At 40.4% G+C, this 25,739-nt stretch overlaps 1 protein-coding gene across 9 annotated transcripts in view; it reads left to right on the forward strand.

The window, feature by feature from the left end:
* The window catches only part of tenm4 (teneurin transmembrane protein 4), a 626,167-nt gene that overhangs the window by 285,719 nt on the left and 314,709 nt on the right, over nt 1-25,739 (forward strand). For all 9 annotated transcript variants that reach the window (XM_034168462.1, XM_034168463.1, XM_034168464.1 and 6 more), the window contains one exon: nt 10,759-10,923. In XM_034168462.1, the coding sequence (XP_034024353.1) occupies nt 10,759-10,923 (165 nt within the window). The remainder of the gene's footprint in view (nt 1-10,758; nt 10,924-25,739) is intronic.

The following is a 25,739-nucleotide window of genomic DNA, read 5'->3' on the forward strand; positions in this document are numbered from 1 at the left end:
GTTCGTGTGACTATGCGAGAAATTGCGGAAGAGGTGGACATCAGCACTTTTTCGGCACATTCCATTGTGACAGATTTGGCCATGAAAAGAGTGGCGGTGAAATTCGCCAATGGCGGAGCAAAAGCGCCTTCGTGTTGAAGTCTCACAGGACATGCTGTGACATGCCCACCTCTTCCACAATTTCTCGGATAGTCACACAACTGAAAAGTCACCGAAAGCTGTCTGAATCATCTAAATGGTTTCCACCTGGCTGTCGCCCAGTTTCTGGCAAAATTTGATGCGGCGCTGCTCCAGTCCTTCCGTCTTTTTCCTTGCAATGAAAATCCACCAAGAGCACTACACATGTCCTCACACAAAGGCTGCTTACCAGCAAATGACGCAATCGACAGGCGTGAAAAAGTTCACGCATGCACACGAAGGTGCAAGGTTGGATGATGCAAGCACACGTGATTCAAATCCATCAGGTTTTTGAAAAGAATAAAAAGGTCCATTACTTTTCTAACACTCCTCGTATTTGTGCTTATGCCATATTCAGGGTTTTGGCGTATGCCAACTTTTAGTAGAAAGTCCACGCAAGTCTTTGTACATGAGGCCCCTGGTGATTGGGGTGGCATGTAACAAGGGTGACCTGACTTGCAATGGACATAAGATTTGGCTCTGTGAAGATTGCAGCCCCGAAGAGGTAAGACAGTCTTCGTAGTTCAAGAGCACAATGTCAGAACTCTACAAGTGGCCAACTCATGCGTCACACTGCCACCCGCCAAATTAAACAAATGAAAAATACATCAGGCACATTGACATCCGATCCAACTGAAATTAATTCTGTTTTTAAATCATTTTATGCCACTCTTTACACATTAGCGTTCCCTCCCAACTCTAAAAATATGCAGCAGCTCCTTGATGACCTACAAATGCCTGCAGTTAGTACTTTAACAGCAGTAGAAGTTGATGCTCCTCTTAATCTGGAAGAGATTTTATTTGAAGACGATATGCTGGTGTTTTGTTTCTTGTTGGAAAAAATTAGAAATCAATGTTTTTAAAAAAAAATTCTACTCACATCACCCCACAATCACAGCATGATTTTTTTTTTTTTTTTTTTTTTAATTTATTAAAAATAACATACTAACAAACCACATGTACATTGGTATTCACACCCTTTGCTCAATACTTTGTTGTTGCACCTTTGGCAGCAATTACAACCTGAAGTCTTCTTCAATATGATGCCACAAGCTTGGTGCACCTGTCTTTGGGCAGTTTTGCCCATTACTCTGTTCAGCATGGTTTGAGAGTCCTTCGGGTGCCTTTTGGCAAACTAAAGGTGGGCTGCCATGTGCCATGTACTACAGAGTGGCTTCCGTCTGGACACTCTACCATACAGGCCTGATTGGTGGATTGCTGCAGAGATGGCTGTGTGACTGGAAGGTTCTCCTCTGTCCACAGATGAATGCTGGAGCTCTGACAGAGTAACCATCAGGTTCTTGGTTACGTCCCTGACTAAGGCCCTTCTCCCCTGATAGCTCTTTAGATGACCGGCCAGCTCGAGGAAGAGTCCCTTGGAAATTCTTCCATTTCCGGATGATGGAGGCCACTGTGCTCATTAGGACCTTCAAAGCAGCAGAAATGATTCTGTACGTTTTCCCAGATTTGTGTCTTGAGACAATCCTGTCTCAGAGTTCCACAGACAGTTCCTTTGACTTCATGCTTGGTTTGTGCTCTGACATGTACTGTCAACTGTGGGACCTTATATGTAGACAGGTGTGTGTCTTTACAAATCATGTCCAGTCAACTGAATTGACTCCAGGTGGACTCCAATTAAGCTGTGGAAACATGTCAAGGATGATCAGTGGAAACAGGATGCACCTGAGCTCAATTTTGAGCTTCATGGCAAAGGCTGTGAATACTTACGTACATGTGATTCCTTAGTTCATTTGTTTGTTTTTGTTTTAATTTGTAACGATCTCAATTAAACTTTTTTCATGTTGAAATTATGGGGGATAAAATGAATTTCATCTATTTTGGAATAAGGCTGTAACATGACAAAATGTGGAAGATGTGAAGCGCTGTGAATACTTTCTGGATGCACAGTGGGGATATTTAAGTCCGTCTCATAAATAAGGCATGTGCTTGGCATGTTTGCAGCAACTATTGGTGTGATACACTCACTGCACACATGCCTGCACTCGCTGCTCAGAACAGTGACTGTTAGCGTGTGCACGAGGTGTGTGACCACTGCTCATGTGTGTGGTGTTCAGTGACATTTAAGATAGCAAGTCATCTGCAGTCTCCTGCCCAGTGTTTTATCAGCTTTCTCTCTGTTTTCTTCCATTTTATCATGGATTTGGAGTTTCTGAACAACCTGGTGCTTTCCAGCCTGTCACACAGGTGGTGTGTGCATAGAGAGCTTGTGGCATGTAAGGGGCAACCGCATGGTGAGAGATGAACAGGTCCAGAACACTCGTCACACACTGGCAAGTGCCACCAGCCATGTGGCATTGTGAGTAGGGATATGTTTGTGGTATATAATGGTGAGTTGGGTGGCGGGTGCTACACATGCCTCTAAACGCCACACATACACTTTCTGTGTGAGGGGCTTCAGAGTAAAATGGCTGTTTTGAGGAACTGCTTAAAGATACACCTACTGTCCACAGATTTTTTATTACTGGAAAAAAATATGTGGCTCATAACTTTTAATGTCCAAAACAAAGTGAACTGTTAGGAGAATCACCATGCAGTCCCCAAAAATATGATTTAATAAATATCCAAAGACGGACTTTCTTGCTTCTTCTTCTTCTTTCGAGTTTATTGGTGGATTGCAAACCAGCACAATGCATTACTGCCACCTGCTACCTATCTATATTATAATAATCAAGTGGCCTCTGTGTGCATGCGTGTTTGTGCGTGCATGTGTGTGTGTGTGTGTGTGTGTGTGTGTGTGTGTGTGTGTGTGTGTGTGTGTGTGTGTGTGTGCGTGTGTGTGTATGGCTTTGATCACACAAAAACCAAGGAGAGCTGACATTTGCTGTTTGCGTCTTGGGTCAAGGATGAAAGCTGCGACAACGGAAAGTTGATTGAACAAATATTTTTGGAGAAATTTGCCATTTTAGCTAACCAATAAACATTGGATGTTGTGCTACAATGCACCATGGAAATTTTGGGTTTTGAGTTTTTAAAGATTGTTGTTGTGGTTTATGTTAGTTAACAGAGTTGTTTGTGTTATTGATTTATTTTGTTTTTGTAGCTCAGTTGGATTTGTCAGTTTAGATAAGTCTTATGTTACTATTTCCATGAGTGACTTAAGTTTCATATTGCGTACCATAAGTGAAATGATTACAGTAGCTGTGCGTGCGTGTGCGTGTGAATGCTTGCAACTTCGATCAGGGACATACAGAGCACAGTTGACATTTGCTGTTTGGCTTGCTTATTTATGTATTGTGGGTCAAGGATGAACGACGCCAAAACAGAACACTGATAGAAATAATAGTTTTGGAGAAGCTATGAATATTAGCTAATGTTGCTAATTACATTTTAGACTCAACACACATCTTTATGTTAAAAGTGTAAGTGTAAGTGCATGTAATTGTAAATATGTTAAAAGTACATGGATGACACAAGAAAGTGAAAACACTTATTTCCATTGTGGTCCATTTAAAAATCAAATTACAAAATAGAAGTAATAATAAAATGAAATAAAAATAATAATAATGATAATAATGGTGTGTATATGATAACAACCTAAACAATTTATAAATACATTAAGACAGTGAATTAACATTAAAAATAGCATAGTTAACAGGAAATAAATGGGTTGAGTTCCTCTTCTAAAAATTGTTGCAGTCTAAGGTTCTAAAAAGATTCTGGACTCACACGCCATTCCAAGTCATTATATAAGCTTTGCTTAATTTTATTACCTACCTTGAAAAATGTCAGCTACCTATTTTATAAACACGAGCCAATCTAGAGACCGTGGATCCGATCCCCACGGGCAAAACACTAGTATATATATATATATATATATATATATATATCTTTGCATGGACACAATCACAGGTGAAACTAATGGTCTTTATAGAGGTCCCATTGGCTTCAATGTGAAACATAATTTTGTAGCTTTACAGAATATTTTGAAAACGCCAATACTGAAAAGGGGCTTAATCATTTTGATGAAAGCATAATAAAAAAACAAAACAAAACATCCATTCATTCATTAATTTTCTGAACCTGCTTTTTCCAGTTAAGGGTCAAGGGGAGTCTATCTCAGTTGTGAGAGGACCAGGTGTTATCCACCCTGCACAGGCCGCCAGTCTATCGCATTACTAACAGATATAGACAAACGAACACTTTCATAGTCACACCTTTTCCGATCCATCTAAGCTGCTTGTCTTTGGAAGTGGGAGGAAGCCAGAGCACCCAGAGGGAAAGTGCGTAAGCACGGGGAGATCATACATTCTCCACACGGAAAGGACCAGGTCTAATTTAAACTCAGGAAGCCAAGCGTGTTTCCAGGGCAGAAGGTTTCAGTCTCTGTGCTCATTCTCCACACAGTACCTTCATGCTCCACCAAGAGACCACAGCCCACACTTTTGGAATCACTGATTTACAGTATGTAGACTAAAATACTTTACAACTTAGTACTCTTTACTGAGTGTTACTGAGTGGTGCCATAGTGTTGAACACCTCACTAGCTGGAGAATGCCAAGGGGATGTCCACGTTTCACCTGGCTCCAGCAGAAAAATGGTTATTTTAGAGATGTAGGAAAGGACCGGCTGTCTGCCTGGGTGGTTGCCATCCAGAACCTGGGGCAGTTCCATGGTGTCATGGATACAGCAAAGTGCAGCACCAGTGCATGCTGTCAGACTACCTAACGTTAGCAGCAGTTTACACTTCTGACTGTCTTTATAATGGCAACATGAGATTTAAATGCATATAACTCAGACATCATAGCTATTAATTGAATTGTTTAAAATATGAGTCATTTTAGTCGTTTTGTAAACTCTTTAGGCATACATGAGGTTATATAGCACACAGGCTTGTGGAGGTAGAGCTCTTGGTTTTTTATCTTCTGCAGTATTTGAAGATTTTTGATCAAATAAAGGTTCTGCCCAGCTTGACTTCCGTTTAAACGTATGAGTTTTAAAGTGCTATTGACATCAGAGGGTATGGCACAGGACTGTTGGCACATGACCCACAGCAGTAAGCACATACTTCCTCAGATTGGCCGAGAAGTCTTCTTCGACAGTACCCTAATTGGCACATAGTGCAACTCAATTTCCTGCCAAAAGATAAGCAAAATGTGTGCTCGGGACAAAACGTGCAATGCCACAAAGTGTAGTCCTCTTGACAGGTCAGTGACATCGCTGAAACGCAGCCTGTCTCTGCCACGAGCCATCTCATTAACAGTACCAAGTTATTCCTACAAGCTGTCTTCATTTTGCAGCAGCCTTCTCAGTCTCATTGTGATGTTAGAAAGACTTGGAAAAAAACCAGGAGGCTCTTTACTGGCTGACACCCAATACTCTGCACATCATAGATACCAAGAAGGCACTGCAGGAAATCTTTAAGGACGCTTCAACTCCTCTTCTATAGGAGGCCACAGGGACGGAGGGGATGAAGACGTGATTACTGGGACTTTTGGAACGACTCTATGCACGGTGACGCTGCGATGTTCTGCCAACACTGACACTGTTTCTGTTTCTCCAGTCAGCACAGAGCTACAAATCAAAAGGAATTCTTTCATTAGCCTACGGAATGACAAACATGGCCATCTGTGTCTTCACTGGCCGTGTCCAGTTCCACAGGCTCTGAACAGAGATGACAGGTTTGCATCTGATATTTTATCATGTTTAGGGTTCTACTTCACATCTTTACATATTGATCAAAATATTTCAGTAATCCACACCATGAAATGGATTTTTGTTGGGAGAATGTTTTCTGATCTTTAAAAAGCTTTTTGATATTGAGCCAGGTTCACAATGGAGGGTTTTGGAAGTGAATATGTCAATGGTTTACATAAAATATGGAAATTTTGCAGCTTAAACCTGTTGTAATTGACAGTAAAATAAACTAAACTGTAGTTTTAATGGTTCTTTCCTGTTGAATTTGCATGGCCATGCTGTTATTAAAAAAAAAATCTGTAATATTTACACATATAGCAAGTTCATTCGGCTGCTCCCTTGTTTTCACTCGGGGACACCACAGCACATCCAAGATGGGCCTGCATGTTGTTTTGGCACATTTTACACCAGATGCCCTTCCTGACACAACTCCATGTTACATGGAGAAATGTGGCAGAGGCGCGGTTTGAACCGGGAACCTTCCGCACTGAAACCAAGCGCATTACTTGGCCTGAGAGAACAGAATCATTCCACTTCACAGAGATTTGATGAGAGTGAGCACCTCCAGTTTGAATTTCAAACACAAATGTTACCTTTGCTGTGACATTATGATTATATAAACATAGATTATATTATGTTACTGTCATGTTTAAAAGTATGTTAATATCTAACAAATACACTTCTAACAAATACAGTCATTGTTTACTGTCAATCTATCTATTTATGTATCTATGTAATTTATAATTTTGACAATGCAGAATGAATCTGTTCTTTATTTTTGCATGTTAATAATTACAATTCAAATATATGGAACAGATAAACTATTGTCTATTTAGAAGATAAAATCTGTGCAAAACGGCCACCTTATGTTTAACTATCCTCAAAATGTAATAGAAATAGATAAATCACCTCTTTTTTCAAACTGTTAACAGTGTTTTACTGTATTTGTGAAAATTCTTATCTGTAAAGTCTAAAACAATAGTAAAATTTATTTAATCCCCTAGTTGCTCCGGTGTATAGTGAGCACCTTGTATGGCAGCACCCTCACATCGGGGTGAATGTGAGGCATTATTTGTAAAGCGCTTTGAGTGTCTGATGCAGATGGAAAAGCACTATATAAATTCAGTCCATTTACCATTTAACAGAAGAAAAAAACATTATTTTAACAGTGTCATGCTGTAATTTTAAATGTATTGTACAGTTTTTGGTATTACTGTTTTTCTGTGTTTAAATTGCAGGCATTTGTAAATTCTACAATGGTATATGATTATTTTAACATATTTGGACTGTTAAATTCACAGTTCAGTTTTGTTCCACATTTGACAAATTATTGCTGTCAATTAAGCACTACTCTAGTATTTTTCTTTTTGTGTTTTTTTGTTGTCATTTTACAGGATTTCCCCATTAATTTCACAGACTTTTTTTTACAGTGTGTGTTCTCTAATGCCTGTGTTTGATGGAACTTTCTACTGGAAAGATTTCAGTATGTTTCCTTCACTGATGACTTGTCACAGTGATGTTGTGGTATCAGCTGATTTGAGTTTGGCTTCTCCAAGAATCTCTGATGATGTTGATTTCCAGAAAAAACTAGATGTACATCAGAGAGCACATTCATCCTCAAACATATGCAGTTTCCTTTAATCGTTTAGATATTCATTATTTAATTAATTTTAATGAAGACCCAAAATCTAATTCCAATCCTTTGTTGGGGAAAGTGTAGTGACACGAACAGAATCTGATAGCAGTCAATACACAAAGGTGACGTGTGGGCAGGCTCGAGGATAGAAGACGTCTGTCCTGAGAAGAGCCGGAACCACACGATTTCCACCGCCACAGAACCCAGTGAATACTGGAGCCGCCAAGTCCCGAATTCCCAGGTGATCACCGTCCCCGACTGTCGGATCTGGTACTGCTGGCGAGGAGCACAAACAATGAGATGTGGGTGTGTGCACACCCAGTAACAAAACAGTCAGAAGGTGGAAAGTCACCTCCACCTCTAATCACACACTCGTGCAGCTCCTGTTAAACCACTTATCTGGATTGGGTGTGAAGCGTAGCTGTCGCTGTTCACACCAAACGCCAATCCAGCTGATAAGGCACACCACAGGAAAACGGCTGCAAAAGAGTTCAGACTATTATTTAAGTTTAAGTCAGCAGAGAAATTACCTTCACAGGTAGATGATATCTCGGCAGCGAGGTGGAGTCCGGCTTTTATGGAGTGGATTGATGAAGTGGAGATGGGTGACAGCTGTCACTCATCAACTCATGACAGCTGTCACCCATCTCCACTTCATCAATCCCGGCTGTGTCCATGGCGGCAGCGCCCTCTCGTGCCTGAAGCCCGCACTTCAGGCAGGGCGCCCTCTGGTGGTGGGCCAGCAGTACCTCCTCTTCTGGCAGCCCACACAACATCCTTAGTCCATTGTTTTGGATTAATTCTGTCCAACAAGACATTTTCATCCACCAGATTGAGATTAGTGACTAGGTGTGGCTCACCTTTGATTCTGATCACTGAGCCAAGATTCCAAGCCCTCATTTTTCAGCCTACATTTTGATCCTGATTGCTGACCTTTGATCCTGATTGATTATATTTGATCTTCACCTTTGATCCTGATCGAAGATCAGTATTAGATCAGAGCAGAGTCAGGGTTAAGTATTAAAGGAAGGATCCATTAAATCAGGAGAGAATGTCAGGGTTCCAAGTCAGGATTCTTGCTCCTTTAATTAGGATCAAAGGAGACAGGATAAAATATTAAAGGCAAGATCTGCAACTTAACCCTGATGTACACTGAAATGTAATCAGATCTTGTCCCAAAGAATCTCTCACAACTGAGTTTGTTTAAAATCCATCCATGTCCTTTTAAGATATCGTACTGACTAACTAACCAACTGACTGACTAACTACCGCACTACCAGACAAACAACACGGTAATCAGAGTGTTTGAATCCTGTGTGAATTCAAGTACCTTAGCTTTACAGAAACTGAAATGAAATACTTTTGGCAGCTGTAGAATTAGACAGATCTCACATAAACAGCACGTTCTGCCTTTGGGCAGTCAGTTATACTGTGTGAAACAGTTTACGGTCTGTGTGTTGTTCTTTTATTTTTGAATCAGTTTTTCCAAGTGCTTACATGAAAATGATGTGACCCATATTGCAGAATTTTAAAAATGTGGTTAACACCAAAAAAAAAAAAAAAAATGCATTTACCGAGGTTGTGTCCAATAAAGGCACTGCCAATGACTCAAGGCTGCTTTTTTCAATAATATTCAGTGATACTGTTCACAATACGGGGCGACACGGTGGCTTCGTAGTTAGCAGTGTTGCTTCACAGCAAGAGGGTCGTAGGATTGCTTCCCACTTGGTCCCTACATGTGCTCCATTTCCAAACACATGCAGGTTAATTGAATTTGGAACTCTGTGTGATCTCAGGTGTGCGTGCCTGTGTGAATGAGCAATAGACTGGAGTCCTGTCCTGGGTGTACCCTGCCTCTCACCCTATGCTCACTGAGGAGTATTTTTGATTTTCAGCTTATTCTATGCAGTATCAGACATTTGTTTTAATAACACACACCAAAGCACAGTATGATTTCTTTCTTTCTTTCTTTCTTTCTTTCTTTCTTTCTTTCTTTCTTTCTTTCTTTCTTTCTTTCTTTCTTTCTTTCTTTCTTCTTTCTTTCTTTCGTATATAATTAGTTGGACAAGTTGTTATCCCCAGTTTATTTGTTTTACTTTATATTCAGGTTCAACCTTTTTTCCACTGGTGTTCAGCATAATTGTGTTTTAAATTGGTTGAAAATCTATTTAAAGTGGCAGTTAAACTGAGATTATCTCTAATTTAGCCCAGTTTTTTTTATTTAATACCATTTTATAATCAATTGATTTCTGAATAAATCACTTACATGGATTCTTGACGTGGGTTCGGTCTGAGGCAGCAGTTGTTTTAAACCAAAGTGTATTATGTCCAGCACAGTCTGATCCCCTGTGCTTCCAACAACACTGGTATTATAAGACCATTAGTTCTGTAAATGCCACTAAGAAATTGGTTGCCAGTAGTCGAGCAGTAGACTTTCTGCCTCTTGTTGTTTGAGCATTTACTTTAAAAGTTTATTGGTGACTTGGAGGAGTTCGTGTTTTTATAAAGGGGTAAAAAAAAAAAGACATTTAAAGAAAATAATACTTGGTGGAAAGGCAGCAGGGCTACTGCCAACTCTGGTTGTTTAAAATTGTCAGATAATTTCGCCCTATATAATTCAATTGTGTGGTTATTTATTTGAGTGGCTTAAAAGAAACAGCAAAACCACTAAAATAACTATATTGAGTTTCTGTGACTTTCTGCTGACTGTTGACTTCCAAGGTGGCTTTTGTCTTGCTAAGCTCATCTAGTTCATTTTCTTATTGGTGATCTGTCATGGTCAGCCCCTCCTGTTCTGTCGTGCACTCTACTGCCTTTGTTACAAAGGACATTTCTTTTGTCAACCTTGTAAAATATCAGTGTGCTTCACTCACGATGCTCCCATTGAAGCACCCCTCGTGGCTCCCTGCTTTTGTCCTCCAGCTTTGCGGGGAATGTTAAGGTAATGGGGTTGCAAAAATGAGCAGTGCTGGTGCTGGCGAGACAGATGATGTCCCATGGGATCAGCATAGCATTCATCACTGGATCTTATTGCTCAGCACTTTTGCAAAAGTGCCATTAACCATTAAACCCGTGTATTGTTCCGTATCCTTTAAAGTCCTGTTCTTCCATTTCACATCTGTTAGCTTTAGAAAACAAGTCAGGTGCAATCCAATAACAGTCTGCTGCAGATTTTCCAAAGGGCATTTGGTGTTTGTTTTTGTTTAATTTAAAGAATATTTTTCATGGTAATTAAATGCATTTTAATGTCATCTGAATAACATTCTGGCATTGTCTGCTTTATGTTTCAGCCATGCACCTTTTTGGACTAAACTGGCATCTGCAGCCCATGCAGAGACAGATATACCAGCTGTCAGAGGACAATAGAAGTGACCTACCTTTTCCTACTGACCTGAGTTTTCCACCTTTGGGCAACACAGGGTTAGAGTTACCTGACCGTAGAGGAAAAGATGACGGTAAGCATTAGTTTGAAATGATAACGAGTCGTAACTTACACAAGCAGCACAAACATCTATGTTGTTAAATAGCAAGTCTATGCATATTGCTGCACACATCAGTGTGTTGGTGTTTTGCCTACATGAGAAAGGTACTGGGCCATCGACTAACATTTTTCTGCAATTTTCACGGCGCAGTACACTTTATGCCCCGGTCACACGGCACACAGTGATTACCTGGATGAAGGATAAAAAGTCATAATTCGCCAAGAAAAGGTGGATGAAAGATCCTGCACATTTCCCATCACCAAATAGCCTGAGAATCAAGCGAACTCAAACAGAACTTAAAACGAAATTCTAACATAAGAAAAACTAAGCAAACGTTGACTTCGACGCTTTAAACGGAATCAAAACAAAACATTCACGATGATGTGACCGAAGGCAGGCATAAAAACAAGCGCAGCCAGCTTTGTCCTCATTTCTGCAGTACTTGCAGGTGCAAGATTTTGTTTGTCTTCGCAATAACAAGTTTTGTATGTCTTCACATTCTGAGTTCTCGCAACGTTTATCCCTTCTTGTACACTTTATCTGTGATAGTCCTTGTCCTGACAAGTACCTTCGACGAGTCCATCAGCCTTGGGGAACTCTCCGTGTCAGACGAAGGCTACTCCCAAAGACACACACATGCAGGCCAGCCACAAACAGTTGAAACGTGTGTAAAACATTCTTAACACTATTGTTTCTGTATGAAAACATTGCTTTTTCGTCCCAGAAATGAACGATTCATTAGTGATACAAGGATGTTTCGTTCAGTTTGTCAAAGCTTTAGTTTTTGATTTGTTCCGATATTGTTACGTTTGTCAACCTTCGTTCAGTACGTCGGACTTGGGAAGTTGAACGAAGTTGGACAAAAGTCAGATGAAATCGTAACATTACAAAAACTAAGCAAATGATAAAAAACCATCAAGTAAGAAAGCAAACAGAAATACAGACGAATTGAGGTTGTCGGTGGGATTCGTTCAAATTTTTCAACAGTTTAAACATTCTGACAAAGCACCAGCTGCAGGAACGAAGCTGAACAAAGGTTAAATGATGCAATTTCAGTTTTTTTTCAATTTTCAATTTATTTTCATTTATATAGCGCCAAATCACAACAGAGTTGCCTCAAGGCGCTTCACACAAGTAAGGTCTAACCTTACTAACCCCCAGAGCAACAGTGGTAAGGAAAAACTCCCTGAGGAAGAAACCTTGTGCAGACCAGACTCAAACGGGTGACCCTCTGCTTGGGCCATGCTATAGACATAAATTACAGAACAATTCACAAAACAAATATACAGGAAATGCTGTTGGTGGCACATGGACATACACATTTCCAGTTTCAGTTTTGTAGACGTTTAAAGAAGAAATACAATGGAGCAATTATCACAAAGCATTTTATTTGAAATTTTAAAGTGTCATGTTTAATCGACAAAAGATAGTCAATTGTGACTACAATATTACTTGCTGGAGAAGACAACACAAGGAGAAGAAAAAGAATGCATTAGTGTGCCACGAGTATCGAAGCTTTGACTGAATGATTTCAGTTTGACACAGAAATAAAGCCCAGTTAAATATACTAGTGCTCTGTGGCTTTTTCTTTGACCAGCTTTCATTTGTATTTCCAACAAAATGTTGATATGAAGTGATGCTTCATTTTACAGCTGGGATCATTGAATGCACTCTTCAAACATTATTTGAAGAAAATGAAAAACGGTGTTTGTGTCTGGAGATGTGTATTCACTTTGTTGATTACTCACACATACTGTATGACTGCAGAGGTTCCAAGTCTCAGGGTGCTACGAGTATGTAAAATCTATGTCCTTTTATATTTTTACAGAGGGACTGTTTCTTTTCCTCTATTTCATAGGAACAAACTTACCGGGTGAACTGACAAATGTATTTCTGCAAAATATTTTGTTCCCGGTGTTCTGACTTTTTGTGCTGCACTGATGAAGTGCATCAGCTGGCAGCAAAATCTTCTAGATGTGCTCTGCCAATGAATATGCAGATCATATAAATGTATGCATGGGTCTGCTGTCATGTTAAAGCTGCAAAACAACAAAAATGTCACTGAACAATGAGAGATACTATGAGTTACTTGTGCCTGACATTGCAAACATCATTAAAATATTTTTTGCCCAAACCTTTAATTCAGGTAAATGTTTGGGCAAAAATGTTGACATCAATCTAGACAGAGGCAGCTGCCTCATACTTCTCTGTGCAAGAAAAACACTGCCATTGAAATAGCAGTGAGCCAGTTTTTTGTGGCCCTATGAAAATGAATGACAGGTAACCATCCATCCATTTTCTAAACCACCATATTTTTGTATTTTCATCTTCTATTCCATGATACCTAATTGACTAAATACAATTTCGTTGCTCCCTTGACTTTTTTCCCTTTTTGCTGCTTTTTGCACTGCATCCCTGTAGTTTATACTCAGATTACATGCCATATAAAGGACAAAGTGGAGTTTAGCATGCCCCGGTGCACTTGCACTATGTACTTTAGACCTTGTGCTACAGATCTTCAAGAAAGGGACCACTTTAGTGTTGTTTTGTTTTGTTTTGTTTTTTCCCCCCAAAATAATTTATAGACACATACAGTAGTATTCAGAATAATAGTAGTGCTATGTGACTAAAAAGATTAATCCAGGTTTTGAGTATACGAGGTCTGTCAATAAAGTATCGTACCTTTTTATTTTTTTCAAAAACTATATGGATTTCAGTCATATGTTTTTACGTCAGACATGCTTGAACCCTCGTGCGCATGCGTGAGTTTTTCCACGCCTGTTGGTGACGTCATTCGCCTATGAGCACGCCTTGGGAAGGAGTGGTCCCGCCCCCTCGTCGGATTTTCATTGTCTGGAAATGGCGGAATGAAAAGGACTTTTTTTCCATCAGAATTTTTTCAGAAGCTGTTAGAGACTGGCACCTGGAAACCATTCAAAAAATTTATCTGGCTTTCGGTGAAAATTTTACGGGCTTCATAGAGAATAAGGACTTTTACTACAGGACGGTCGGTGCGCCGCGCTCAGAGCTGTGATGACGCGGCACAAACCACTGGATCATTTCTAAACGGATCGCTGTGTGGAGCCGGGCCCGTCGTGTGCTCTTTCTCTGGTTATCACAAGAGCTGGACATCAGCCATTTTCCGTCAGATTTCACTTTTAACAAGAGATTTTGTCATGGAAAGCCGCGCGGAGGCTTCGCACGTCACGACCGATTCGCTGATGAAGCGAGACAAAGGAACACCTCTGTTTCGGAGTGTTAGAGGACAAGTTGGGACATGTCTATCTCGGCTTTCAGTGCTTACCAGTCGAGTGAGTATAAGAGAAATTGTGGAGAGATAACTCCAGACTGTCTTTGATCATCCTGGAGCTGATCAATGGGTGAGCCTTTGCCATTCTGGTTATTCTTCTATCCATTTTGATGGCTGTTTTCCGTTTTCTTCCACGCGTCTCTGGTTTTTTTTTTGTCCATTTTACAGCATTGGAGATCATTGTAGATGAACAGCCTATAATTTTTTGCACCTGCGTATACATTTTCCCCTCGACAATAAACTTTTTAATCAAACTACGCTGTTGTTCTGAACAATGTCTTGAACGTCCCATTTTCCTCGGGCTTTCAAAGAGAAAAGCATGTTCAACAAGTGCTGGCTTCATCCTTAAATAGGGGACACCTGATTCACACCTGTTTGTTCCACAAAATTGATGAACTCACTGACTGAATGCCACACTACTATTATTGTGAACACCCCCTTTTCTACTTTTTTTTAACTAATAGCCCAATTTCATAGCCTTAAGAGTGTGCATATCATGAATGCTTGGTCTTGTTGGATTTGTGAGAATTTACTGAATCTACTGGTACCTTGTTTCCCATGTAACAATGAGAAATATACTCAAAACCTGGATTAATCTTTTTAGTCACATAGCACTACTATTATTCTGAACACTACTGTACATCTGAGTGACTCACAGCTCATTACAATGTACTTTTGAACAAAAACCTGACAGTAACATAGTGCAAAGAACATTCCTGAATCTTAAAGTTTTCTCAAGAAAGTTTGTTCTCCAGTTTCCCATTTTTCTCACTAGCCTCAATGGCATGCAAACAGATCTGTATTGTAATCCTATGAAAGTTGTTGTAAGTGGCAAAAATGTTATTTGTCCCACAAGGGAGAAAATGGGACAGCTTAAGGGACTGAGTATCCAGAGGCTGGATGGGGGATTAGTTACTGTGTCCCCTTCAGAACGGATGTGATCCTTTCATCTCCTAGTCTGGACTGCTTTTCTTGGCAGCCAAATAAAGCATGCACTCAACCCTTGGTACAAACGGCTCGGCACCACAAAGTTTGCTCTGTATAATTCTTGTACAAATAAGCCCTGTTTTAACCATGTGATTTGCCACTGGCAAACTAAAATAGGTAGAAGATGGGATCATTACCATATAGATGAATCCGCGAGGTCTTTTTCATTTACTGGACGTCAGAAAGCATGTGTAGCTTGCAACAACTATGACTACAGCTGATTTGAAACCCAGCATGGCAGCTGTTGCTCATATTAAATCATTTCCTAAATAAGTCACATTCTGCAGCACTGTCACCAACCACATAATGATCTTTCTCATGTTTTATCAGGATTATGTAGCTGTGTACAGCACTCACATTCAGAGTTCCTCGCCTGTCCTTCAAAATGCTACATATAATATTCTACATCACGAATTTTAATATAAAATGAACTGAAGCAGCTGCATAGACAGTTTGAGTGAATTGCAGAGCCCCATGGTTGAGTCATCTTAGTGTAATGAGTTTAATCAAAGTCATATTAGGTATTTGGACATTTGACAGTTGATAATGAGTTATAGTTCTTTTTTTGTTGTTTACACGGTTTCATATTTAACAATCTAATTGATTTTGGACATTAATTCAATTTCAGGTCCAGGGAATAGTCTTGGTGGTGTTTAAGTGAGCCTTTAACACTCTTGAGAAGTCGTGATGATACAAGATGCCACCATAACGATTAAACCGTCATGGATTTTTTGTGAATCCTCTTGCTGTCACCCTGCAGTGCTGGTTTGTCTCTCCACTATGTTGAAACCAGTCTTGGGCATTTTTGGATATTTGTCTGAAGTCAGAGTTCTGTACTAGTTGTCATGCTACTTTTATACCAAACGTCAGGTATACTTCTTAAGCAGTTTTGATAGAATTGTCTTTTTATCGTCTTGGTAGAATCTTGATGGTGTTGTGCTGAAGAAAATATGGTGGTTCTTGTTCAGTCATGATGAATGATGTTGAATGGTGTTCTCAGAGAAATCTTGTGAGTCAATATTTATACAGGACATGGTCAAGATTCACTACAACTTTGATAGCAGTATTTGTAGATCATCGTAGTTTCAAGTAAATTGTCTGTCAGTTGATTTTTGGCTGTCAACCCATTGTATTCTCACCAAAAGTTAACTTTTCAAATGTATAAACAGTTGAGACCTTGCCACACATTTCAGCAGCTTTTGGCCCCATCTCGTGGGTGAGGGGGGCATTTCAGTGCGTGATATTTTGGCAGGCAGAGTTTTGGCCTTCTAGTATTAATGCATAAAAATTTAGATTTTAAGAGGTCTGCGGTTATTGTGTCTTAAGATGCGGAAGCTTTTGCCATACAGACGGACAAAAGGACAGACAGAAAGACAGCAGTTTCTCTTGACAAGCACAACTTACAGTTGTGAAAAATCCTGTGTGTGGGTATGACACTGTCTTCATTTTAACTTGGTCAAACCCAGTGGTGGGCACAGTTCCGCTAATCCACTGATTATTGAAGATAATGTTTTCATTATCAGATTAGTTTTTCAGATAATTTTGAAAGCCATCATCGGACCATTTATCTTCCAATAATTTACATTGGGAACATTTTGGAGATGTAGCTTTTTGTAGTAGATGCACAGTTCTATCCTCTACAAACAGAGACGAGCTGGTTCAAAAAGAAACTGCTCTATCCTCTGCAAGAAAAGGAAACCTGATCATAGAAAAGAAAAAAATAATTTCTTTTGACCCCATACTAATATGCTGGCAATAGCACCCAAGTCATCCAGAGGCATACAGTTTTAAATTATGGTTAAAATTTTAACCAAACTAATTTCGGGCAAGTTATTTAAATTAATGTTACGTCTGAAGTTTTATAAAGTGAAAATATCAGATATATGTTTTAGTTTTAAAGTAATGCACTAATTTTGAAGGTTTTAGTTTGGACATGCTGTGTCTAGGTGGGTATTCATGACAGAAGAAATGCATTTGAGATGCTGTGATCAGGCTCCACAGGGACAACAGCATTAAATTCTTTTTATATTGTGACTAAAACTCTCGTGAATATATTCTCTGGGTTTATAGACATCGTTATTGTGTTTGTTTAAAAATGCCAGAAGAAGCCCAGGTTGCTTCTCCAAAAGCCGAAAAGTCTGTTAAATTGTGATTCAGGCCGTGTGATATAATCAAAATGCATAGAACACTGCCATCTACTGGTGTCTGGTTATATCAGTGTTGTCGACCGCAGGATTTTAAAATTATCTGTAGGTTTCCAAAACCTGAGAGACCCCACACATGGAGATAAAAAAAAAAAAACCTTAGATCTGGCAGGTTTAGTTGCACAGTGTGTGGTGTCAGCCACACGGTAAAAACAACACACACAAACAGATTTCACACACGAACATTCCCAGGTCAAACACCTCACTTTCTGATTGGCTGCATGTCACATTTAGCTCCTCACGTCCTTCTTAACACACCACACACGGCAGGAATATGTGATAAGATTATATTTAACATCATCATGATTGTCAGGGCATCCTTAAGATTGTCGAAAGGGGAAGATCGGATCCGATATTGGCCTAATTATCTTGCCATGTGAACCAGGCTTGATGTTATGACGCCTCACGGAGCGACTGAATGATCTGTTATAACACCGCACCGAGCCGCTAACCGATTGGATGTTATGACGCCTCACGGAGCGACTGATTGATGCATTATGACACCGCACTGAACATGTTTTCACTATTATTTGATTTCTTTTTGCGACTGACATCATTATTCAAGCATTCATATGGCGATTCGTATCGCCACACAACTCCAGCAACCACACACAAGAAAGTTTTTTTGACAGTTCTCGTTATTGAAAGAAACCTTGTCTCCCTAGCAGATAGAGTTGTGATGTCATCACGCGTGCGCTTAGGCGCTGTCTTGTGGGATCTTGAAAATTTCTTTCTTTTATTTTACAAATGAGAAAAATGATATATTTTACAAAAGCACATTTATTTGTAAACACCAGTACATGTTACATTGATTCACTTATGTTGGTTTTTACATAGAATGAATGAATCAACCAATCACTATGAGCAGAGGCTTAGTTTACCCATAATCCCTTTGGTGTGTTAATGTTCAAATCTTCAAAATTAGTGCATTATTTTAAAATTAACAGATATGTGTTATATATTACTTTGTACATTTGAAGATTTTACATTTATGTAGTATTCTATCCGGAATAATTGTATTTATAAAGCAAAACCATAATTCAAACCTGCTTTCCATTTCAAGACCTCTGCCTCATCGCTGGGCCATTGTATCCTGTCAAGATAAATGATGCTTTCCTACAGGAGGGAGTAGCGCGCATAAAGAAAGAAGCACTGGCTCATTGGGTGGTGGCAAAGTGGTTAATATACTTGGTTTCAGTGCGGAAGGTTCCCGGTTTGAATCCCACCCCTACCACATTTCTCCATGTAATGTGGAGTTGCGTCAGGAAGGGCGTCCGATGTAAAACGTGCCAATTCAACATGCAGATCAACTTTGGATTTGCTGTGGCGACCCCAAGTACAAAAAACAAGGGAGCAGCCGAAGGGACTTACTTTACATTAATGTAGTTATTCTATCCTATCCTATCTATAATTTTATTTATAAAGCAAAACCATAATTCAAACCTGCTTTCCATTTCAAGACCTCTGCCTCATCGCTGGACCATTGTATCCTGTCAAGATAAATGATGCTTTCCTACAGCAGGGGGTAGAGCGCACAAAGTAAGAAGCGCTGGCTCATTGGCTGTTTGGGTTTGTGATCGCCTTTGATTCTGAACTCACAATCAGCTTCTTAGTAGCTGAGCACGTATGGGAGGCATATTTAAAAGTTATTGGTTATCTGTAGCTTCCGATAAGTTTTTAGAGTTTATCGGTTTAGCGTTAAAAACAATAACTTTTCAGTTACCTGATTATCAGTTATCGAAGCTAACTTTTTGGTTAGCTGTGCCCACCACTGGTCAAACCAAGCAAATTACTTACAAATAAACTTATGAACCGAAGTTGGCTTAAGTAAGGGCTAGTTTATACTTCTGTATGTCGGCTTCATCTTGACCAGTGTTTGGATACAATTGCAGTGCTACCTCACCCCTGGGGGTAATGCTATTATCTGAAAACTTGTGAAAATGGTTTTTCATCCCGTTAGACAAGCATACCATATATTTTTATAATTCCTTTTATATAATAGAAAGCAATTCCATCATTCTTCTTGTGTGTGGAAATTTATTTGTGGTGTTTAATGTAAATTTTTAGCTCCTCTTTGCATCTTTGTTGGATTTCAAGCATCTGTGCATTCGGACATTCAGGTTCCTTCATTTTGGAGTTGAGATGATGTGCTGTTCATAGTTGGGGGGCTGTGCATAAGGTCAGGCAAGGTCTATGAGCATGCAGGTGTCATGCATTGCTGCATTCTCCACAACATGCCCTGAGGAGTGGGTTTGGGACCCACTGCTCCACATCGTAGAACTACTCTGGGCCACCACCAGAAACTGCTCAAGTAGGCGCCTTGCTCATTTCCACTGCAGAAAATAGCCATCTAATGCTACAGTGCTACAGTAGAAGATGGATGGGTGCCCCATTGTCCTCGTTCAGGTGCTGGGGTTCTCAGCACTGAGGTACCTCCTTGCTAGAGCATGCCACACTACATCGCTATAGTGTAACAGCTGATGTTTCCTCATAATACAAGGTTTATATATATCTGAGTGATCACGTCAGTGCATCAAAAACCCATGGTGTGAATTGGTTGTCCACAGTTCCTTTCTTTGCATCAGCAAGAGGCTACACTGATATTGTACAGTGCACAAATCTGACCTACAATGGCACGGAACTACAGATCCCAATCAAATTATGTGAGAAAATTGGCAAAAACTATCAGTTCATATTTCTTTCTGCCGCCTTGTTGCACTTTTTGTGTGCACTGTGCTGCTGTGCTTCAATGTGTTTGAGTACAACATGTCAAAAAGTATCGACCTCTCTCATGTCCAATGAGCTTTCCTGAACACATCATTAAGGTCCAGAGATGGCACATATATATAAAACCCCAATTCCGTTGAAGTTGGGATGTTGACAATGATTAGCAAATCCTCTTCAACCTATATTCAATTGAATACACCACAAACACAAGATATTTAATGTTCAAACTGATTAACTTTTTTGTTTTTGTGCAAATATTTGCTCATTTTGAAATGGATGCCTGCAACACATTTCAAAAAAGTTGGGACGGGGCAACAGAAGACTGGAAAAGTTGATGAATGCTCAAAGAACACCTGATTGGAAACAGATGACTGTTATGATCGGGTATAAAAGGAGCATCCCCAAAAGGCTCAGCTGTTCACAAGCAAAGATGGGGCGAGGATCACCACTTTGTGAACAACTGTGTAAAAAAATAGTCCAACAGTTTAAGAACAATGTTTTTCAACGTTCAATTGCAAGGAATTTAACAATTTAGGGATCATCTACAGTCCAAATATAATCAGAAGATTCAGAGAATCTGGAAAACTTTCTACACGTAAGCAGCAAGGCCGAAAACCAACATTGAATGCCCCTTACCTTCGATCCCTCAGGCGGCACTGCATTAAAAACAGACATCATTGTGTAAAGGATCTTACTGCGTGGGCTCAGGAACACTTCAGAAAACCATTGTCGGTTAACACAGTTTGTCGCTACATCTACAAGTGCAAGTTAAAACTCTACCATACAAAGCGAAAGCCATAGATCAACAACATCCAGAAATGCCGCCGCCTTCTCTGGGCCTGAGCTCATTTGAAATGGACAGACGCAAAGTGGAAAAGTGTGCTGTGGTCTGATGAGTCCACATTTCAGATTGTTTTTGGAAATCATGGACGTCGTGTCCTCCGGACAAAAGAGGAAAAAGACCATCCAGATTGTTACCAGTGCAAAGTTCAAAAGCCAGCATCTGCGATGGTATGGGGGTGTGTTAGTGCCAATGGCATGGGCAACTTATACATTTGTGATGCGCCATCAATGCTGAAAGGTACATCCAGGTTTTGGAGTAACAAATGCTGCCATCCAAGCAACGTCTTTTTCAGGGATGACCCTGCTTATTACAGCAAGACAATGCCAAGCCACATTCTGCATGTGTTATAACAGCGTGCCTTCGTACCAAAAGAGTGTGGGTACTAGACTGGCCTGCCTGCAGTCCAGACCTGTCACCCATTGAAAATGTGTGTGCATTATGAAGCACAAAATACGACAACAGAGACCCCTGAACACCTGAAGTCGTACATCAAGCAAGAATGGGAAAGAATTCCACCTACAAAGCTTCAACAATTAGTGTCTTCAGTTCCCAAACGCTTATTGAGTGTTGTTAGAAGGAATGGTGATGTAACACAGTGGTAAACATACCACTATCACAGCTTTGTTGAAACATGTTGCAGGCATCCATTTCAAAATGAGCAAATATTTGCACAAAAACAATAAAGTTTATCAGTTTGAACATTAAATATCTTGTCTTTGCAGTGTATTCAATTGAATATAGGTTGAAGAGGATTTGCAAATCGTATTCTGTTTTTATTTACATTTCACACAACGTCCCAACTTCATTGGAATTGGGGTTGTAGTTGGATCAGATTATTTTGAAATGCAATGAGTAACTGAATACAAATTACATGCCATTCTTGTAATTAGAAACCTAATCCTTTGCATAGCAAAAAAAAAAAAAAAACCTGAATATTTTTGGATGACTTCAAAATCAGTTACTGAAAATGATGCACATTATAATAAAAAATGGACACAACCACAAATACTTTTTTCTTTTCAACAAATGTTTGTTTAACTTACTTTTTGTTTAACTAAGAAAGCTTCTTCCCATGCACTGATCTGAATGTTTGCCACAACCCACTGCAGAAATATGATATTTTGATGGATGACACCCATGCAGGAACAGTGGTAAAGTCTACACAGTCAGAGTCGAGTCCTTTTGGATGCTTCATAGTGTTTACCAGTGTTATCACCAAATAGGATGGCTGTTTGGTAGAAGACTCAAATCTCTAGTGCACTTCAGTCAGTACTGGAAATAAAAATTGAGGAAATGTTGATGACTCATTTAATTTTGAATTCATTTACCTGTCAGAAGAAACTGAAAAACAGCAATTCATGAAACATGAAAATGTTATATTGTATCAAACCTACAGTGAATCAATACCAAGTCACAGCTAAATGGATTTTTACTGAGTTGGCTTTAAATCATAGTAGCTTGTATTATTATGTGCTGTGTGTCAGTGTAATATAAAATGACTTGTAAACAAAATCTGCTGGTACTTATTGGAGTACGGGACATTTGTGTGCCCATGTTTATAATATTATGATTTATCTTGAATGAAAATAACAACAGGGCGACTTCTCTGCTCACAATAAGTGTATCATTAATGTTCTGCACAAATGCATGTAGCAAAATGTGCAAAATGATCATATCATATTTGTGTTGTAAAAATCACTTGGTTTAGATAATGTTTTTGTGATGGCCTGTACTGATACTCATGTCGGTCCTGCACCCTACATGCTGAAGGGACTTATATGCCAATAGGGGTATAACGGTACACAAATATATCAATTCTGTCTGTTTTCCGTACAGTGGAAACAAGAATCACAATATTAAAGATAGTTTGGCTTTTGGTTCTTTTGGCTCGTGTGTGACGGAATAGTCTTTCCAGATTTTAACAAATTGTTTTTTCTTAAATTTCTGTGAAATGTTATGATTTTTTTTTTTTTACAGATATGACTTATACTCCAGTGCAACTTAAAGTCTAGGAAATACAGTAGAAAGGACAGCCAGTGCACTACACAATGCAGATATCATGTTCTTTTTTCTTATTTTTTTATTGTGCTATAATATAATATAATGTGTACAATATAATGTATACAATACGACAACTTAATAATAATTACAAATGAGATGATCTGCACTTTGTCTGCAGTGTATGCATTTCTAAAATTTTAAACAATATCAACTATATAAATCACAGGTAATCTCAAAAACCTTTGAATGGAAATTAAAGGGCCTCACAACAGCATGACGCAACACATAGCTATCTCTGTTTCTGTGAAAAAAGTGAAAATTTGTAAACGTATCAACTGCACATCACCAAATCACTAACGATAAATCAACAACTAGTTTGTCCTTGTTCCTGCGAAAAGTGCAAAAACATGAACATTTTAACTTTCAATTGCTCATATTTTTTCTCAGCTAACATTATGTCCAGCGTTTACGTGTTTCTCAGCGTTTCATAGCACTGGCCGATGGTAAAATTGACAAGGGAGAATGCTAACATTATTCCATAACACTCACAAGGCTGCCTGCTGATGTGTCTGTACACATTTTTTGTTGTTTTCGTTGATTGGTCTTGGCCAGTGCTGCCTATCTCAACTGGCATTTACTAGGCTCAAATCCACCAGCCCGTTGGTTGACCAGTAGCCCAGAGCTGGGAGACAGGGACTACTGTCTTGTCGTCTATGATTAAAAACTACTGAAAATGATGTACTTTTGAGAAGACTGTCATCTGCCATGCTGCCATCAAATGCTGGGAGTTGTTTCCATGAATGTCTGTGTTGGAAATCGCTACTGACAATTTGCTCAGCTACACGAGTAACAGATGTTGCTACTTCCACTGACTTCAGTATAATTTGTATTACCAAGTTAATGAGGAATTATTTTGGAAGGTGCATGTACAAATACTGTACATGTGGTGGAACTAACATTGAAAGTTCATTCATTTTCAACCACTTAAGCCGTGGTCACAACCCGCCGTACTTGTATGTGCGTGCAATCTACTTGCAAAAACGTGGGCTAAATTTGGAGATCCGTACATCGTAAGTACTGCCTCAGTACGAATTTAGGAGCACGCAGACACACGCAGACACACCGTAGAGGTTTTATTGCATGCAGAACTTTCGCTGCGGTCAGGCTGTGGATTCACCAGCGGTACAGATGACGCATGTTGTGTGTACTGCCTCAGTACGGATTCAAAGCAGCACATTTTCATTCAATTACTATTGAATTAACCAAATCCGTACGTAGGCAGTACGGATTATGGCACTCACCACCTATACTATGGAGGCCGACAGACTTGCATGCACGACGCAGCTTCTCACTTGAACTTGGACTTTATTTCCAAACTTCAGCAACACAGACACGCCACAGCTTCAGTCTGATAACTACCTGTAACTTTTTGAGGCAAGTAAACACTCGTACAACTGACCGCTGCAGGCTGGACATGCTCATGCATCGCCGACGCCGAAAAACACCTGCCGCTCCGGTCCCGCTCATAAAAAAGAAAAGCCGGCCCCACACACACACTGCTTTATTGTCAACTCTCTTTATCGTTACACTCCTAGAGACGTGCGTTGAACGTACTCCCTCCCTCCTCTACTGCCTCCGTACGTTTTCACAAAAACGTAGTGGCCGTGGCATCCGCAGAAAACGTACGGCGAAAAAAAAACGCACGGTGGGTTGTGACCGGGGCTTTATCCAGGTCCGGTGTTGGGAAGGTGTCGTAGCACGGACCCACAACAGGGGGCGCAAATGAATGGACAATGAGTAAGCCAAAAGGTAACAATTTAATGTTGTGATAATACACAACGAAACGTGTCGTAATTTTCACAGTCAATAAACACCAGGTGATGTGTGGGCAGGCTCGAAGATAGAAGACGCCCGACGAGAGAGAAGCCGCGTCCCACACGGCTTCCACCACCAACGGCCTGAAGAACACCGGAGCCGCCAAGTCCCGAGTCCCCAGGTGGCCTCTGTCTTCGACTGTCGACCCTGGTACTGCTGGCAGAAAGCAGACATATGATGTGTGAGTGTGAGTCCGCACACTCAGTAATTTACAGTCCAGACACCGTTAGGAGGGAGCACCTCCACCTCCAAATCACACACACTCGTGCAGCTCCTGTTTGTCCCTCTTCTGGGTCTTCACAGGAATGCGACTGCACACAGAACAATGTTAGACAATCAGTAATTCAGCAGAGAACGTTACCTTGGTACTGGTAGTCGATTTCTCGGCGGGGAGGTGAAGTTGCAGTCCGGCTTTTATGGTGGTGATGATAAACGAGTGACAGCTGGTGCAGAGGATGAGTGACAGCTGTCACTTCTTCTGGGTCTGGCGCCCTCTCGTGCTTGGAGCCCGCACTCCAAGCAGGGCGCCCTCTGGTGGTGGTGGGCCAGCAGTACCTCCTCTTCAGCGGCCCACACAACAGGACCCCCCCCTCAACGGGTGCCTCCTGGCGTCCGACCAGGCTTGTCCGGATGTCTTGCGTAGAACTCGGCCAGGAGGGCCGGGTCCAGGATGAAGCTCCTCTTCACCCAGGAGCGTTCTTCAGGTCCATACCCCTCCCAGTCCACCAGATATTGGAAACCCCGGCCCTTACGACGGACGTCCAGGAGCCTGCGGACTGTCCAGGCAGGCTCCCCGTCAATGAGCCGGGCAGGAGGCGGCGTAGGTCCCGGAGTACAGAGG

This window comes from Thalassophryne amazonica, chromosome 4, assembly GCF_902500255.1.
Source record: "Thalassophryne amazonica chromosome 4, fThaAma1.1, whole genome shotgun sequence".
In the NCBI taxonomy this organism is placed as follows: domain Eukaryota; kingdom Metazoa; phylum Chordata; class Actinopteri; order Batrachoidiformes; family Batrachoididae; genus Thalassophryne; species Thalassophryne amazonica.